The sequence below is a fragment of the Canis aureus genome, chromosome 11, assembly GCF_053574225.1.
Source record: "Canis aureus isolate CA01 chromosome 11, VMU_Caureus_v.1.0, whole genome shotgun sequence".
NCBI lineage: Eukaryota > Metazoa > Chordata > Mammalia > Carnivora > Canidae > Canis > Canis aureus.
The window spans coordinates 47,571,919-47,588,922 of record NC_135621.1 but is presented as its reverse complement, the minus strand read 5'-3'; the positions used below and the strand labels follow the sequence as shown (position 1 = coordinate 47,588,922).

Below are 17,004 nucleotides of genomic sequence, written 5' to 3'. Positions count from 1 at the left end.
AAAAGCAAGCATATAAAAACATATGCACTATGCTTGCTATTTAAGAAGAAAAATAACAAAAATAAGAGACATAATGCTGCTGTTTACTGCTTTTGTGTTTTGTTTCAATGGCATCAAGGTGGCCAGGTCAAAAGAACTGTTCCTCATCATCTGTGGTGCAGTCCCAACCCTTGAGGACCCTTGAGGAAGTCATCTTCCTGTGATCACAGCAGGCCCAGGCAACTGCGATACAGGTCTGTCAGCCTGCAATAGTGGACAGGCGGGAACTCTAAGTGAGGCAGTTTCACAGCCCACTGTGGAGTGGGGGAAGTTCTCTACCAGATCCCATCCCCTCAGTTTTCTAACTAGCAGGAAAAAATACTAGGTCAGATGGCAGGACATTGCCTGGACTATGATCAGTGAGTACTGTTATCGTACATTAATATGGTTACCTGGGATGACCATCTTTTGTTCCCTCATTTAGGGTTTGTAAACTCTCTTCTCTTTGGTCTACTCCACTAGCTGGCAGTAAACTCTGGATTTGACCATGGATGGACAAAGGTCCTTTAAGTCTTATGCCCATTTGATGTATTTCATTTTATTAGAATTCTCTGAATTTTGTCTTCTGACATCAGCACAGGTTATAATAAAAACGTACTGCCTCCTTTTTCCATTATTCCCTATGTACGTTTCTTGGGGACTTTGCCAGGAGGTAAAGTTGTGGGCCAAACCAAAATTTGGATCTCTCTCTCTCTTTTTCCCCTAAAACTGTGTAATGGCTTCCCAATTCCACTGAAAGGCATCGAAGTCACTTGTTCTATGTGCATGTGTGAAAGGAAGAGAAGATCCTAGTCTATGGTCTGCTATCTAGTATGTATAATAGCTGCCAATTAGAAGGGGTCCCTTTGACAAATATTAACAGCATTCTAACATTACCTACCATATCTCTGCTTTATTATTTCTCTTCCCAATTCAACTGAACTCATTTTCCCCTTTCTTTTTACTTTATCCATATCTTACATCTAAAAACTAAACCTGATGGAATCCTTATAATCCATTTTTCTTTGTACCTGGTACACACCCTAGGATTTATTAGATCCATAAGCCCCTTATATGATTCTGCCTAAAGAAGAACCTCAGGGACTTTGGTTCAGACTTAGCTTGGGGAAGATCACCTACTTTCCCTCTCATCCTTAAAATCTGTTGGTTACAGGCAGGCTAGGTTTCTCACATAACACTTAGAACTGAAGTGTCACTAGGCCACCATAAAACAGAATCCTTTAGAGTAAGAGTTTAATTATTTTTAACTCTGTTGTAAGTTTAAAAACAAAGAATATATAAATTAGGAGAAAACAGATAAAAACTTACTGTTATTGGTACATCTTTTGTTCCCGAATTTAATAAATGAAGGTTTAAAACTTTTGGTAGATCTGTTAAAATTGAAGAAAAGAAATATTTCTTTAACAGGTGTGCTTTATAACAAGCTAGAATTTTTACCTTATTAGGTATCAGAATGAATCTATTCTAGAATGTGAAAAGAACTACAATCACATTAATAAAAAGAATGTGATTCTATCTAATTCACAGATAGCAGTCACCTTACTCACAAGGATACAGTGTATTACAAGAACTGCCCCCTCCTAAATAACCACAAAAACAAAACAAAACACAATCTATTAGTGGAATTAGACATTACTAATCTTTTAGTTTTCTAGTAAAGCATAAGGAAGCAAATTGATAATGTGCAATGCGAAATTATATTAAAACTGAATCTAATTTTCAAAAAGTGGTCTTCAATCCTAAACAATCAAATTCTAATCACATATGGACCACAGAAATTCCAAGTTATAATTATTTCTATTTTTTCCTTAATAAATCCTTTAGCTTGAGTATTTTCAATTTAGAATTTGATTGTTTTCTTTGGCCACCTGGGGCAAAATTTAACATTTTTAGTATAATATAACTGAGTAATCCATTTCTAAGTAAGAATCCAGAAGTAAAGCTTTTTATTTCCTTTCTGAAAAAGATTCAGTGTAACTGAACATGTGACAAACTGGATTCAAAAACTCAGAAACTACCTTCTGCCTCAATCTTCTGTTTGGAAGACTTACACTTATCTCACGACCTTGCTTTCCCACCTGGTAAGCAACTGATGTCCCTCAGAGAAATGGGGTATGAACCTGTAAGGGCTTTGAGTTACCAACAATAGCTTTCTACGTGATCCTGTGACCCACTGAAAGGTAACTTTCAAAGCTGAGTTACCAGGGAGTTAAAGTAGAGCCAGCTGTTCAGCTCTGATCAGAGGGATTCTTCTTCTTCTTCTTTTTTTTTTTTTAAAGACTTACAAAAAAACACGGTCTCTTTTCTTTACCTTGTGTTCGTAGTGTACCAAAATCTAACATTTCGGTTGAGGAATAAATTCCAGGAGCTTGGAAAAGAGAAGAGTAAACCATTAGATTTCACTTTGCCCAGAGTAAGATGCATAGAAGACAAAACAAACACTTCTGCAGCTCCTTTGGTTTTCCACTAACCTGTTGTAACTTCTACCTCAACAGGAAGAATGATAAACTCTGTGCTGTCTGAAGCATTTGTCTTTATTCTGATGAAGGCTGTGTGATTATCTGCTTCTCTGGATGAAAAGCTGGCTCTCATCACTCCCTTGGTTTCATAAGGAGGAATTTCCTGACAAGTTAACAGACCATAATATAGCACAGCTTTTGTAATGTTGCAAAACCACCACAGTTTAGTGAATAAGATGACAATGACTCAAAGATGCATTATTATTTTATATACCTACTAAGAAGAAAAGCATTGCCAATTAAACAAATATATTCCATGGATTGTAACAGACTCTAGTTTCGAAGAACATTAAAATATTAAAAAAAAAAGTGCATCTTAGAATTGATGAAGCATGGGGTAAAACTGAACAAAGTGAAAGAAATAAAATCTGAAAACAAATTGTCAGTTTCAAAATTATCATTAAAAGAATTAATCTATAAAATCAGTTATTCTTTAACATAACACCTGGGCATATAATTCAGTCCTAAAATTCTCTAACAAATAGAAATGTCATCATCAGAGGGAAATGCTTTTCCAGAAGTCTAAAGAGGAATCTCTTTAAATAATAACATAGAGAGCTTAGATCTCGTCTTTTCATTTAAAATTGAACTCAACAGAGCTTCCCAGGCAAATCTATAGTTCATCAACTCCTTTTAGTAAGGCTCTTAGCAAGTAAGACAGTAAAAATTTTCAGGCCTGTAATGAGAGAACACTCATATTCACTAGAAAGAAGATGCATTGGGGGAAAACATTTTTTTTTGAGATATAATTCTTATCACTTCTTGGCCTGTTGGCTAAGATCAAGTGGAGATGGAATTCTTTTCCGGTTTTACAACAATCTGGCTTCCTTGGGATCACCAGAATTGCTCTGCACACACCTTCTGGCATATTTGAGGAGATCCTGTGACAGAACTTATTGGTCTTCACTTACCTCTATTCTCTGAACTTTTTAGCCTCAAAGTAGGGAAGAAGTGATTGGAACCCTCCTGGGACCACTAGAGATGCACCATCTACTTCCCCATCTCTAGGGAGCTGACTTGGTCTCTGGACTTATGTACACTGTAAATGGGCTGAGGGCGAGGTCAAGGCCAATTGACTTTTTTCTTACTCTAGGTTTGTAGGAATAAGAATAACTCTATCTTTCCTTGTAGCCACTGGGAGTATTAAAACATTATGCCACCTCTGCTACCATTCATTATAGTTCCTAACTAATTAGAAATCTGAATTCTCAGGGATCCCCGGGTGGCTCAGTGATTTGGTGCCTGCCTTTGGCCCCGGGCGCGATCCTGGAGTCCCAGGATTGAGTCCCATGTCAGGCTCCTGGCATGGAGCCTGCTTCTCCCTCTGCCTATGTCTCTGCCTCTCCCTCTCTATGTCTATCATGAATAAATAAATAAAATCTTTTAAAAAAATCTGAATTCTCTTATGTTTATTAGATACCAATTATATTTCACAGTTAATTCTGAGTTCTTCTATCTATCTAGATAGTTCTACAAATTGAATAGTTTATAGTTAATTCTCTGAAGCACTGTTTTACATACTATTTCTCCCAAAGACTTTTTCAAACAATAACAAAATTTCAAGATGAAGCATTTTTGTGAAAGAATATAAATGAACTATCCATTACATATTTCTACTTGCTAATGTGTTCCAATATCTGAGGAGTTAACCAAATCCTTGACAAATTTGTTTCTAATTGCTCAAGTTAACATCCTAAAAATGTCCCTTCCACATCTCTTCCTTAGTTGAGACTGGTCAGAAGACAGAACAAAAAGATAGGTGTGTTTAATAGAGCAATTAATAAATACATTTGGGGCAGCCCAGGTTGCTCAGTGGTTTAGCGCTGCCTTCGGCCCAGGGTTTGGTCCTGGAGACCTGGGATCAAGTCCCACATCGGGCTCCCTGAATGGAGCCTGCTTCTCCCTCTGTCTGTGTTTGCCTCTCTCTCTCTCTGTGTGTCTCTCATGAATAAATAAATAAAAATCTTAAAAAATAAATTTGATCTTCAGACCTTATTCGTAGCAATAAAGTCTGTTGTCTTCAGTTATGGATAAGAAGCAATCTGAATACCATTGGTACAAGAACTGCTCTTACTATGTCATTCCCCTCTTTGATTAAGGCATGGTAGATAACATTTAAAGAAAAACCTTCCTATGGCAGGAAATTTTACAACTAAGGTAGTTGCTACATAATCATTGATTTGGTTAATATTTGCCAGCATTTTCTCAGGAAAAGTGTTTCTCTAAGCACTGACAGAAACTAGTGTTCAATATTCAACAATATTAAAGGTGGATGTCGATTACCTAAGAATTTAAAATTCTCTAAGTTGTCACGAGGGCTTGAGTACGTTCCCTCTGAAAATGTCATCTCTATCAATAATAAGCCTGCATGTTCAATTCTCTATCTCACACATATAATGAATCCTTCTCACAAATTTTTTTTTTCTTAATCTTAGCAGAGAGCACATTATAAATGATTAGATTCAGAGACAACTTTACCAATATTATTCTGTGAAAAGAATAGTTGAAATCTCTTCCTTTCCACACAGTGGGTTAAATCTCTGACCAATTTTGTTCACTGTTCTTTCCAAAGATTACTTATAATTTTCTCTCCCTGTATCATCCAATTTTCAAATATATCTGATGTAAATTTAAAATTAAGATATAATTAAGGGAAAGGCACCCACATTTACATAGGTGATAAATGTAGTGTATAACTCCTGGTTTACTTAAGAAAATAATTGGTTCCATGTGACCACACATGAGGAAAAAGTATACCAGCACTCACCCACAGTTTCCTGGTGCCTCCTTGTTGACCCGTTGGAAGCTCTAGGTGAAGATCTCCTCCACTAGAGTACATTTCTACAACCTGTGACAAAAGAGCACATGATGATTAAGTTTGATATCATATTCTCAATGCAAGCCATTTGCTGTTACACAGAAATGAGCCTGACACCCTGTGTGGTAGAAAAATAAAAATATTTACAGATATAAAAGTAGGATAAATATCATGTCTTATCACTGGAGTCAGTGCTTCACATGTGTGACCAATGGTGGTTATTTTTAATTAAAACAAGGTAAATTTCCCAACAGCAGAGTTAATTTTCAAATATTAAACTTTGAAACAGTAGTTATTTTGACAATGGATTAAAGAAAATTCATCCGTAGAACACTTTTTATTTTTTCCCAAAGGAAAAATAGTTTATGAAAATACAAATTTTATACTTCTTATATTAACACAAGTGCTTCTTTAGTCACACACTTATAAAAAGATCTAGGAGCAGATCTAACAACTACTATAATCGTGAAATAGTGAAGAATATGTTATTTTGGGATATATGTAACCGTTTTAATGCAGTATGATAGCATTTGGTTTCTCTTTGTGGCAAAATCACAGCAAATGTTAATACCTCTGTGGCTTGTACCTATACTCATGATTTTGCAGAGATGTAACTGATGTACAATAAACTACCCATATTTCAAGCACACAACTTGGTAACTTCTGACACACATATGCAAGGGTGAAGCTACCACTGCAATTAAGACATTAAATATACCCATTATCTCCACATTTTCTTCATGCCTTTTGCAATCTCTTTATGCCCCCTTACGAGAGGGGGGACCAATGAGCTGTGCTTGGTCATTCTAAATTAGGTTTGTATCTTCTAGAGCTTCATATAAATGGAATCATACAGTATGCACTTTTGTTCCCGGCTGTTTTTACTCAATGTAATTATTTTGAGATTCACCATGTTGTTGTATATATTAATAGTTCATTTCTTTTCAATTTTATGGTTATGCCACAATTTTTGATCCATTCACCTACTGATGGACATTTGGGTTGCTTCCAGTTTTTGGTCTTTACAGATAAAGCTGCATTTGTATAAGTCTTTGTGTGACCATCTGCTTTCTTTTCTCTTCTGTAAATACCTAGGGAGAGAATGGGTCATATGGCAGGAGACTTTCTTTTAAAGGCAGGTAACCCTATCTCTTAAAAAGAATATACTTAATTAAATACAAATTTGGGGTGAAGTAAAAGAATGGGTGGAAGACATTCACTTGTTTTATCACATAAGTCCTTAAGGAGGACATAAAAAAAGACAAAGCAAGAAAAACAGCAATACTCTAGTATAAACTTAAAGGTTGTTGATGTATGTTGTTAAAGTAATACATTTAGCAAAGACTGACAAGCTAAGATTTTCTTTGAGTATTATTGTTACCTGCCTTCTGATTTATTACAGTGTTTCCCTATAGTCCCAGTTGTATTAATAGTGATACCACTTTAACTGATGGAGTGACTGTAGAACCTTTTCTGAAAACCCACATCATATATTATTTTGTTTAATCTTCCAAGGTATTAAGGAAACAAGCATAACAATGTGTGGAAACAGAAGATTAAAAGGTGGACTACTGATTATAACGAAAGGAATAAGGAAACGGGGACAGAAAAGGCCACATTATAAAATTCAAAGGAAAGATCACATTAAAACTAGGAACACAACATATTCCTGATTTTAAGTCCAGTGCTATTTATTCTAATTTAGCAACATATAGATAAAAAGGAAGCCAAAAATATATAGAGAATATAATTTATGTAAAAAAATTTGCACAAAGAATGTTTATTTTTGGGTGTCCACATATATGCATGCAAATACACTGAAAAGGGTCTGACAAGACACACCAAGATAGTACGCATAGTATATATGAAGAGAGGGTTGGGACTAGAACTGTGCTAATACAACAGTTATTAGCTACATGTGATTATTTAAAATAACTGAAATAAAATAAAACAAAATGTTCAGTTCTTCAGTCACCCTAGCCACAAATTCAATTGTTCATTAACCATATGTGGCTGCTGGCTGCTGTACTGAACAAAGCAGATACAGATACATCATCAAAAAGAATTCTACTGGATAGCACTGGATTAAAAAGTAGAAATTCAAGAGGACTTGTGCTTCACATGTTTGAATTGTTAACATTTTTTTTCAGTGAGAACACACTCATATTTGTGTTTTATATATAATCAGTTGCAACTTATTTACAGTATTTTTTTTAATTATTTATTTATTTATTTACGATAGTCACACACACACAGAGAGAGAGAGAGAGAGAGAGAGAGGCAGAGACACAGGCAGAGAGAGAAGCAGGCTCCATGCACCGGAAGCCCGACGTGGGATTTGATCACGGATCTCCAGGATCGCGCCCTGAGCCAAAGGCAGGCGCCAAACCGCTGCGCCACCCAGGGATCCCCTACAGTACTTTCTTAAATTTAATGATAAAACTAATGGACACAGCATAACATAGAACCATCAGGTAAGAGTGCCTTCTAGGTAAATCTCAACTGGTTTTAAGAGGGCAGTTTTGGTTTTTCCAAATGCTCTCCTATATGCTGGTGAAAAGTCCAGTTTAGCATATATTCTTCATTAAAATGTTCTAATTGGAAAAAGTCTAGATAAACAACAACAATAAAAATCAGTTGATGGAAAACAGTCAAAGAAAGCAGCAAGAATTTATGAAATTCTGTATAATTTGTGATAAAAATTAGAACAGGGAAAATACACCATTATGTAAAGTTAGCCCAAAGGATATAAATGATCAAGTGATGATGAAGAGGAAATACTTTTCACCATAAAAACAGGACAGAAGAATACTTTCTTCTTTTGTAATAAAGATATCTAGTTAAAAATAATTCAAATTTGGACAGAATATTTTTATTTTTAAAAAAGATTTTATTTATTTATTCATTAGAGACAGAGAGAGAGAGAAAGAGAGAAAGGCAGAGACACAGGCAGAGGGAGAAGCAGGCTCCATGCAGGGAGCCCGACGTGGGACTTGATCTCCCGTCTCCAGGATCCTGCCCTGGGCTGAAGGTGGCACTAAACCGCTGAGCCACCCGGGCTGCCCTGGGCAGAATATTTTTATTAGAAGCTATGCTCACCAAATGTTAGCCAGGTGTCAGGGAGAAAACTCTTTCTTGCTAATTTAGTAAATAATCTCACAATTCATGCTCTAAAAATCTCACTATGCTCTTCCTCATTTTCTCTTTCTTTGTGAACATTTCTACCAGGGGTTTCTGAGATGACAAGAAGAATCATTTTGGTTGTGAAAGCTCTGTAGCTTACCACAATATGTAGTGTTTTCCCTCCACTGGTCACGTTTAAGCTAGTGTTAAGGCCTGTAGTACTGGTCCTAAAGAACTCTGGGAAGCGTGGGTGTGGATATTATGGACTATTTTGGAAAGTATCCAGAATACTTTCCAATCAGATGACACAACTTGAAGCTACAGTGGCAGCAAATGTCACATAATTGGAAGTCGTTGGGGATGTAAGGTGGGCATTTTAGGAAGTACATAAAGGAGCAACACTGACCACTCCCACTGTACAGAGACAGAATTAGGGAGGAGATTCCAGATTTGAAAACAGTCAGTACTAACAGACTGAGTAAGATTAGGAGCTGGATTTTTTAATTAAAAGAAAAAAAAAGTTTGCTTTTAATCATGATTCTATATTACCCTACCCTTGGACTTTTAATTTTCAGGCTGCCATCACCCAAAACTTATTAGCAAAAATAAGTGTTTAAAAAAATTTATGTTATGCCAGAAAAGTAGTGGCATTATGTAGCTGAAAACTCTTAAGTTAAATGCAGAGCTGCTAAACTCTACCACCAGAGAAACCACAGTTTTAAAAGTGGTTCCAAAAATTCAATACCAGGACTACTGTAACCCAAAATTCCAACCACAGCAAGCTGCACTAGAAGAATACCCCCACTTTGATATATCCATAAAACTTCATTATTTTAAATAGTCTCAGAAACTCTAACAAACTGAGATTTCATGCTAAGTATTAATTTTTGCCAAAATGAAACTCATTCAAAATCACCATCATAAACTCACCTGTAAAGGCTCACTATGAGGATTGTGTATATTTATGATAGGTGAGAAACTGCTGTTCACAGGGACTCTGGCCCCAAGGAATGGCCTCAGTCGATATGGGTTTGGAACTCCAACACCAAATACCTATTTTAAGGGTGAAAAAAAATACATTTTGAGTTGTTTTGATAACTAACATTTTTATAGTTATAACTGACTGATCTAGGGAAATCTAGGGAGTCTTATTTAGATGGAAAATCTTTACCTTTAAAAAAAAAAAAAAGAAAATCTTTACCTTTAAAAAGAACACTCATGTAATTTCTATAACTGATTTGGCTACACATTTGATTTACTACATATATATGTATATGTATTTGGAATTATTTCTATAATATATTGGAAATTAAAATGGCAGCAGTCCTTCATGAGTTCATAGAATAGACAAAAGAAGAAAATAGGGAATCAAAAGATTTCTCTACTCCAACCACAGCGAGATGGATCTAGGGCCCAAGCAATTTCTCAAATATTAAGCCCAGCTCCAGGTCATACCCACATAGGAAGCCAAGGCCCTGGGCTGACGGACTAAACAGGATGAACCAGTCATTCAAATGAAAATATTTATTAAGTGCCCATGATGTGCTAGGCACAAATATATACAGTACTGAATGATTCAATAGTGAATAAGATAGATAATATGCCTGCTGTCATAAAGCTTATATTCCAGTATGAGGGATGGACTAGATAACAATAAAAAAGTTTTTTTTTTTTTTTTTTTTTAAAGATTTTATTTATTTACTCATGAGAGACAGAGAATGAGAGGCAGAGACACAGGCAGAGGGAGAAGCAGGCTCCCTCCGGGGAGCCTGATGTGGGACTCGATTCCAGGACCCCAGGATCACAACCTGAGCCAAAGGCAGATGCTCAACCACTGAGCCACCCAGGTGCCCACAATAAAAAAGTTCTAAAGAAACAGGTAATTGGATAACTGGCTGGGGTGAGGCTGGGAAGTGATGTAAGCTGATGTCACCAGTAAGATGAGAAAAAGCCAGCAACGAGAGTGTATTCAGGTAAGGGGAAGTATACAAAGGGCATGACATGGGAAAGGGTTTACCTATCTGAAGAAGCATGGTCAAACGGAATGAGGTAAGAGGAATATATGGGAATCAGAATCTCAGAGCCTTGCTGGCCTTGGTAAAAAGTTTACATTTTGCTCTAAGAGCAATGGGACAACATTAGGATTTCCATGGGCAAGTTGACTAGATGTGATTTATGTTCACAGAGGATCCCTCTGACTACAGTGAATGATGGCCTGTGGTAGGGCCTGGGGAGGTGTGGAGGGTCTGTTGGGAGGCTACTATGTCATCCAGTAAGAGGCAACAATGGCAGTGAAGAAGAGAGAGGTAGACAGACTCAAGATATATTTAGGAGGGGGATTTTGTGAAAGACTAGATGTGGAGAGGTGAAGAAAGACAGCTGGCCACTGAGGCTCTACTTGAGAATGACCTGATCACAACCCTCAGGTAGTCCAGCCTGGCCACAACCATCCAGACAATTGGGGGTGCCTCTGTAGAGCAAAGGTCTTAATATTCTTATGACAGTCTTCATTTACTCAACAGGTGCATGTTAAATGAATGTCATCTATACAGCACTTCAAAGTTACTCATCTATACAGGCTGTCTACTAAAGAACCATTAAAGACTTATTCACCATAAACAAACACAAGTGCCTGACTAATTAGTTTACTCTGACACTAGTTTTCAAGATATATGGTATGTTCTGGGTCCTGAAGAAGAAATGCTCAAAAGAAAATAATAAAAACTGTCAAGTAAGACATTAGCTAAGTAAGGAGCTCAGTGTTCCAAGTGCACTGTAACACAGTAGTTAATAGGATGGTCTTTGTAATTACATTATTGAATCCCTGCTCAATAACCCATTAATATCATAATTTCAGCCAATTATTTAACCTTTTGAAACTTCACTTTCCTTAACTAAAATAATGAGGACAATGGTATCTATAACACAGGCAGAAATGCATGTAGAGTATGTAGTAGAGTGCCATATAAACAATTCTTAATGATCTTGATAACCTTGATATTCCAAAATTTTGATTCATAAAACATTAACAATCTTTAATAACCTAAACAATACTTACACGTAAAAAGAACAAATCTTAATCTATTTACTAAAGAAGAGTAGGCATGTATGTTTTAATCTTGAAACTATTATTCAGTGTGCTTCATAAATGCACAAAGTAAAATTTAAAAAATTTAGTCAGTGTAAAATATTCATCATTCTTTTGCTAACCAATCTTACATTAATGCTTTAGCTGAGCTTTAAAAGATTGTTCAGTCTGATCTGAACAGGGATGGTCACAGTCACAGCAGTGAGTAAAAATGCTCTAAATAAGTCTAAACTCTTACATTCCCTATTATCCTATTATGAGTTTTTAAAGAGAGTTCTTGATAGGCTGTCCTATGATACATCAGAGATGAAGGCTATAGTTTATAAAATAAGTGAAAGTCTTAATTCTGGTTCTTACCTGGTATGTAAATACCCCGTGATTGGATGTGTTAATAAATAAAGTATTTTCTACATTTCCCACTACTCTTGCAAGAAAAACTACATCAAATGATGTATTTCCTCCTGGAAGTATTTTCTGAAAAAGAACAGCAATAAAAAAAGTTAAATTAAGTTAAATTAATACATAAAAATATGATTATGCTAACCACAATTAAATAGCTTAAGTTCTCTAAAAAATATGTCTTCATACTGATGTCTCCAGTCATACCATTTTGCCAATTACTAGCCTAAAACCCTCTACAGCAGATGGTTTCCTTAGATTCTATTCATTCAACAATCACCAAGCTGGAATGAAGTGCCTAATTATAAGCTGTTCCCTCATCACATAATCAGGTAGGAGTTGAGCCAAGGCTGAGCTTCTTATATAGATGTACTATTCTACTACTAAGCAGAAACTTGTTATTCCAAAGAAGAAATAAGCCCAGGCCTCAACCCCTTGACCTCTGTCACCCATTGACACAAGGCACTGTTATGTGTCTACATCTTAAATTAGGAAAGAAGGCAGGCAGGGTGGCAGTTACGTGCAGAAACTCACTCCTGTTATTTTGTGCAGATTGAGAATGTCATTGTAGTTAGTGAAATAAAACATTATTACAACAAAACAATGGGGCTACTCCATGGACTTTAAGGGACCATGACAAATTCTGTCTGTGATGAAGCCTTATAATGCAGATATCGACCTCTCTCTTTCTGCCTCCATGGCTTGAACTCTAAAAAGCTCCCCAGACTGTAGCTTAAAATACATGGCACTGAGACTTCTGGCTTTACCTTATGATACAGAAAGCTGGAAAGAACATTTCCCCTGCTTATCAACAATCAAAAGAATAACCTACAAAATCATAAATTTCCTTGAACCTATCACAGAGTTTATGTAACAAGTAGCCCCAAATTTGAGGAAAGACAAGCACTGCCAAGGAGAGATGGAATGTACTGGCTCACCCATGGCAGAGAATGGGAAGATGAGGCTACCATATAAGAGGGTAAAATGCATTCAGCTAAAATTTTTACACTCTGCTAAAAGCTTATAGAAAGCTGAAAGGAGACTATTCAACCACTGGAAGCTGTAGACACTAGATGGAGGTCACACTTGAGTCAAAGTCAGTAACAGAAGATACTTGGTAAATCTCTAAGTAGCTTGAAATTAACACACTTCTCAATGACCCAGTGGTCAAAGAAGTAGTCACAGGGAAATTAAAATATTTTGAATCAACTTTAAATTAAAACACAGCATACCAAAATTGTTGGCTGTAGCTAAAGCAACACTGGAAATGTATACAATTACATGCTTATTTTGAGAAGAAATGCTTCAAAAATCAGTAATCTATGCTTCCACTTTGAGAAACTAGAAAAAAGAGTAAATTAAACCCAAAATATCCAAAAGGAAGAAAACAATAGACAAAAGGAAGGAAGCAGAAAGGAATAAAATAAAAAATAGAAAAATAGTAGAAAGTCAATAAAACCAAAAGATAATGCCTCAAAAAGGTCCATAAACTGATAAAACCCCAGACAAAATGACCAAGATTAAAAAGGAAGAAAACAAAACTATAAGAAATTGAAATGTGAGCATTAATATATACCTTTCACACAAAAAATAGGATGATCAAGGAATATTACAAACAACTGTATGACCATAAATCTAATAACTAGAAGAAATGGACAGATTCTTTGAAAAACACAATCTGCCAAAGCTCATTCAAAATGAAACAATCTGGACAGACTTATATCTATTAAAGAAGTTTAAATTTGTAATTTAAAACCTTCCCACAAAGAAAAGTCCAAGCCCAGATGGTTTCATTGGTAGAATGGCAGAATTCTCTACCAAATACTTAAGAAGGAATTATCTTAAGTATTTTACAGCACACGGAAAAGGAGATAACATTCCCCACCTTGTTTACTGGTTCAGCATTACCCTGATACCAAGACCAAAGACTTGAAGAGAAAAGAAAACCACGTCAATATGCCTCATGAATGTACACATATAATCAATTACAAAATATTGGCAACTTAAATCCAGTCAATATATAAAAAATGGTAATACATCAAATGACCAAGTGGTTTTTTATCTTGACAATTCAACTCTAGGGCAACAGGCAAAAGTCAAATCAATGTAACTGGTATTATCAACTTACTACAGAAGAAAAGTCAGATGGTCATTTTTATTTTTTTTAAGATTTTGTTTGTTTATTCATGAGACACACAGAGAGAGAGAGAGAGAGAGGTAGAGACACAGGCAGAGGGAGAAGCAGGCTCCATGCAAGGAGCCTGATGTGGGACTTGATCCCGGATCCCAGGATCATGCACTGGGCCAAAGTCAGACACTCAAGTCAGACACCCAGGTGTCCCATCAGATGGTCATTTCAAAAGGTGCATAAAACAAATTGACAAAATCCAATACCCACTCATGATTAGAAATCTCAGTAAACTGATCAGTAGAAGAGAAATTCCTCAACCTGATAAAGAACATCTAAAAAACCCTATCTAGAGCTACCATATTTCATGGTGAATGACTGAATGCTTTCCTCCTGAAATATAGCACAAGGCAGGGATGTCCTCTCATGTTAGCTGATCAACATTATATTGGAAGTATTAGTGCAATGAGGCAAGAAAAAGAAATAAAAGGCATACATATTAGAAACTAAGAACAATCTGTCTTCATTCACAAACAACATAGCTGTCTCTATAAAGAACTCCAAAAATATCTTCAAAAATCCTTCCAAAATAAAAGAGTTTAACCAAGTCACAGGAATCAAGGTCAATGTATAATGATCAGTTGTTATTTCCATACACTACCAATGAACAATGGAATTCCAGTTTTTTAAAAAGTATCATTTACAATCACACACACAAAAATACTGAGGTATAAATCTATTAATGTGCAAGTTCTATAAGATGAAAACTACAAAATACTGCTGAAAGAAATCAAAGTCTTTAAAAAATGGAGAGACATACTGTGTTCACGGATCAGAAGATTCAATTGTTAAAATGTTAATTCTCCACCAATTGATTTATATATCCAATGCAACTGCAATAAAAATTTCAGTCTAAGGGAAAGAGCTACATGCAATGTTGAGATAATATCCTATAGCAGAAAAAGTACAATGGTGATAGGAAAACTGATGAAATTCATGTAAGTTTTTTAAAAGATTTTGAGAGTTGGGGGCGGGGGCATGGGTAAAGGGGAAGGACAGAGGGAGAGGGACAAGAGGAGTCTGATGTGGGGCTTGATCCCAGGACCCTGAAATCATGACCTGAGACGAAGGCAGATGCTTAACCAACTGAGCCACCCAGGCGCCCTTCATATAAGTTTTTTAATAATATTGTACCAATGTTAATCTCCTTGTTTTGATAATTGTATATAAGATGTTAGCACTAGGAGAAAGTGGGTAAGGAATCCAAGGAGATTATCTGTGCATATTTTTTAAATACATTTAAGAGTACTTCAAAATAACATAATACAAAAACCACAGCAAGATTTAAAATAAAAGAAGCTGATTCCAAACTTTAGATAGCAAGAAAAGGGAATAAAAAGAGCCAAACAAGGGCACCTGGGTGACTCAGTCAGTTAAGCATTTGCCTTCGGGTTAAGTCATGATCTCCAGGTCCTGGGATCAAGCCCTGGATTGGGCTTTCTGCTCAGTGGGGAGCCTGCTTCTCCCTCTCCCTCTGCTCCTCCCTACCCGCTCACATTCTCTCTCTCTCTCAAATAAATAAAATCTTAAAAAAAAATTAAAAAGAGCAAAAACAATTTTGAAAAAAGGAAAACCTGGAGGACTCATAATATCTAGAAATTATTCAAAAGCTCCAGTAAACATAAAAGTGTGATATTGGTGGAGGGTAGACATTTTAGAGTCCACCTATTAGATACATATTAGAACATAAGGGAGAGTCCAAGAAATAGACCCACACACTTACAAGGTCAACTGATTTTTGGCAAAAATGTAGAGGGATTTGAAAGAAGCCTTTCCAATCAATGGTGTAGGAACAACTGTATATTTATATGCAATACAAAATGAGCTTGATCTGCAACTCATACCATAAACAAAGATTAAATCAAAATGGATCATAGACCTAAATATAAAATCTAAAACTATTAAACTTCTGGAAGAAAAACTGGAGAAAATTTTTGTGACGTTGGTTTAGGCAAAGAGTTCTTTGCTACAAGTCCAAAAAGCATGACCCATAAAAGAAAACTTGATAAAATGGACTTCATGGAAATTAAAAACTTGTCTTTGGAAACATTCTGTAAAGAGAATGAAAAGACATGCTGCAAACAGGAAGAAAAGATTTGCAAATCACATATGTGATAAAGACATATCTAGAATATATAAAGAACTCTCAAGAACTCATTTAAGAAAACAACCCAATTAAAAAACAGGTGGGAGAATTGCAGACATTTCACCAAAGAAAATAGATGGTTGGCAAATAAGCAACTGAAAAGATGTTCACCATCGTTAATAACAAATGTAAATTAAAACAAAAATTAAAAATAAAACAAAAATGAACACCATACAACTACTTTAGTGACTAAAATTAAAAACAAGCAAACAAAAACCCATCCTCACAATACTAAGTACTAACAAAGATGCTGAACAACTGGAGCATACATTCATTCCTGGTGGGAATGCAAAATGGTACAGTCACTATGAGAAACTGTTAAGCATATACTTAGTGTAAGACTCAGCAATTCCATTCCTAAGTATTTATATAAGGGAAATGAGGAAATGAAACATTTATGTTCACACAAAAATCTATATATGAACATTTATAGTGGTTTTATTTATAATAACTCCAAACTGGGAAGAATGTAAATATCTTTAACTGGTGAATGGATAAACAAACTGGAATACTGACATCTAATGAAATATTACTGAGCAATAAAGTGGTACAAAGAATGGATATATATCCAGCTACATGGATAATGTGAAATGCATTATGCTAAATGAATAAGTCAGACTCAAAAAGCTATATACTGCATCGCTCCATTTATATAACCTCTGAAATAGGGTATACTCAGAGGCT

At 35.7% G+C, this 17,004-nt stretch overlaps 1 protein-coding gene across 1 annotated transcript in view; it reads right to left on the bottom strand.

Annotated features, from left to right (window-relative positions):
• The window catches only part of TMEM131 (transmembrane protein 131), a 228,288-nt gene that overhangs the window by 67,924 nt on the left and 143,360 nt on the right, over positions 1–17,004 (bottom strand). The window contains exons 6-11 of the mRNA XM_077915121.1: positions 11,945–12,061; positions 9,430–9,552; positions 5,326–5,406; positions 2,511–2,661; positions 2,351–2,407; positions 1,348–1,409 (exon numbers count right to left, since the gene is read on the bottom strand). Coding sequence (XP_077771247.1) covers positions 1,348–1,409; positions 2,351–2,407; positions 2,511–2,661; positions 5,326–5,406; positions 9,430–9,552; positions 11,945–12,061 — 591 coding nt within the window. The remainder of the gene's footprint in view (positions 1–1,347; positions 1,410–2,350; positions 2,408–2,510; positions 2,662–5,325; positions 5,407–9,429; positions 9,553–11,944; positions 12,062–17,004) is intronic.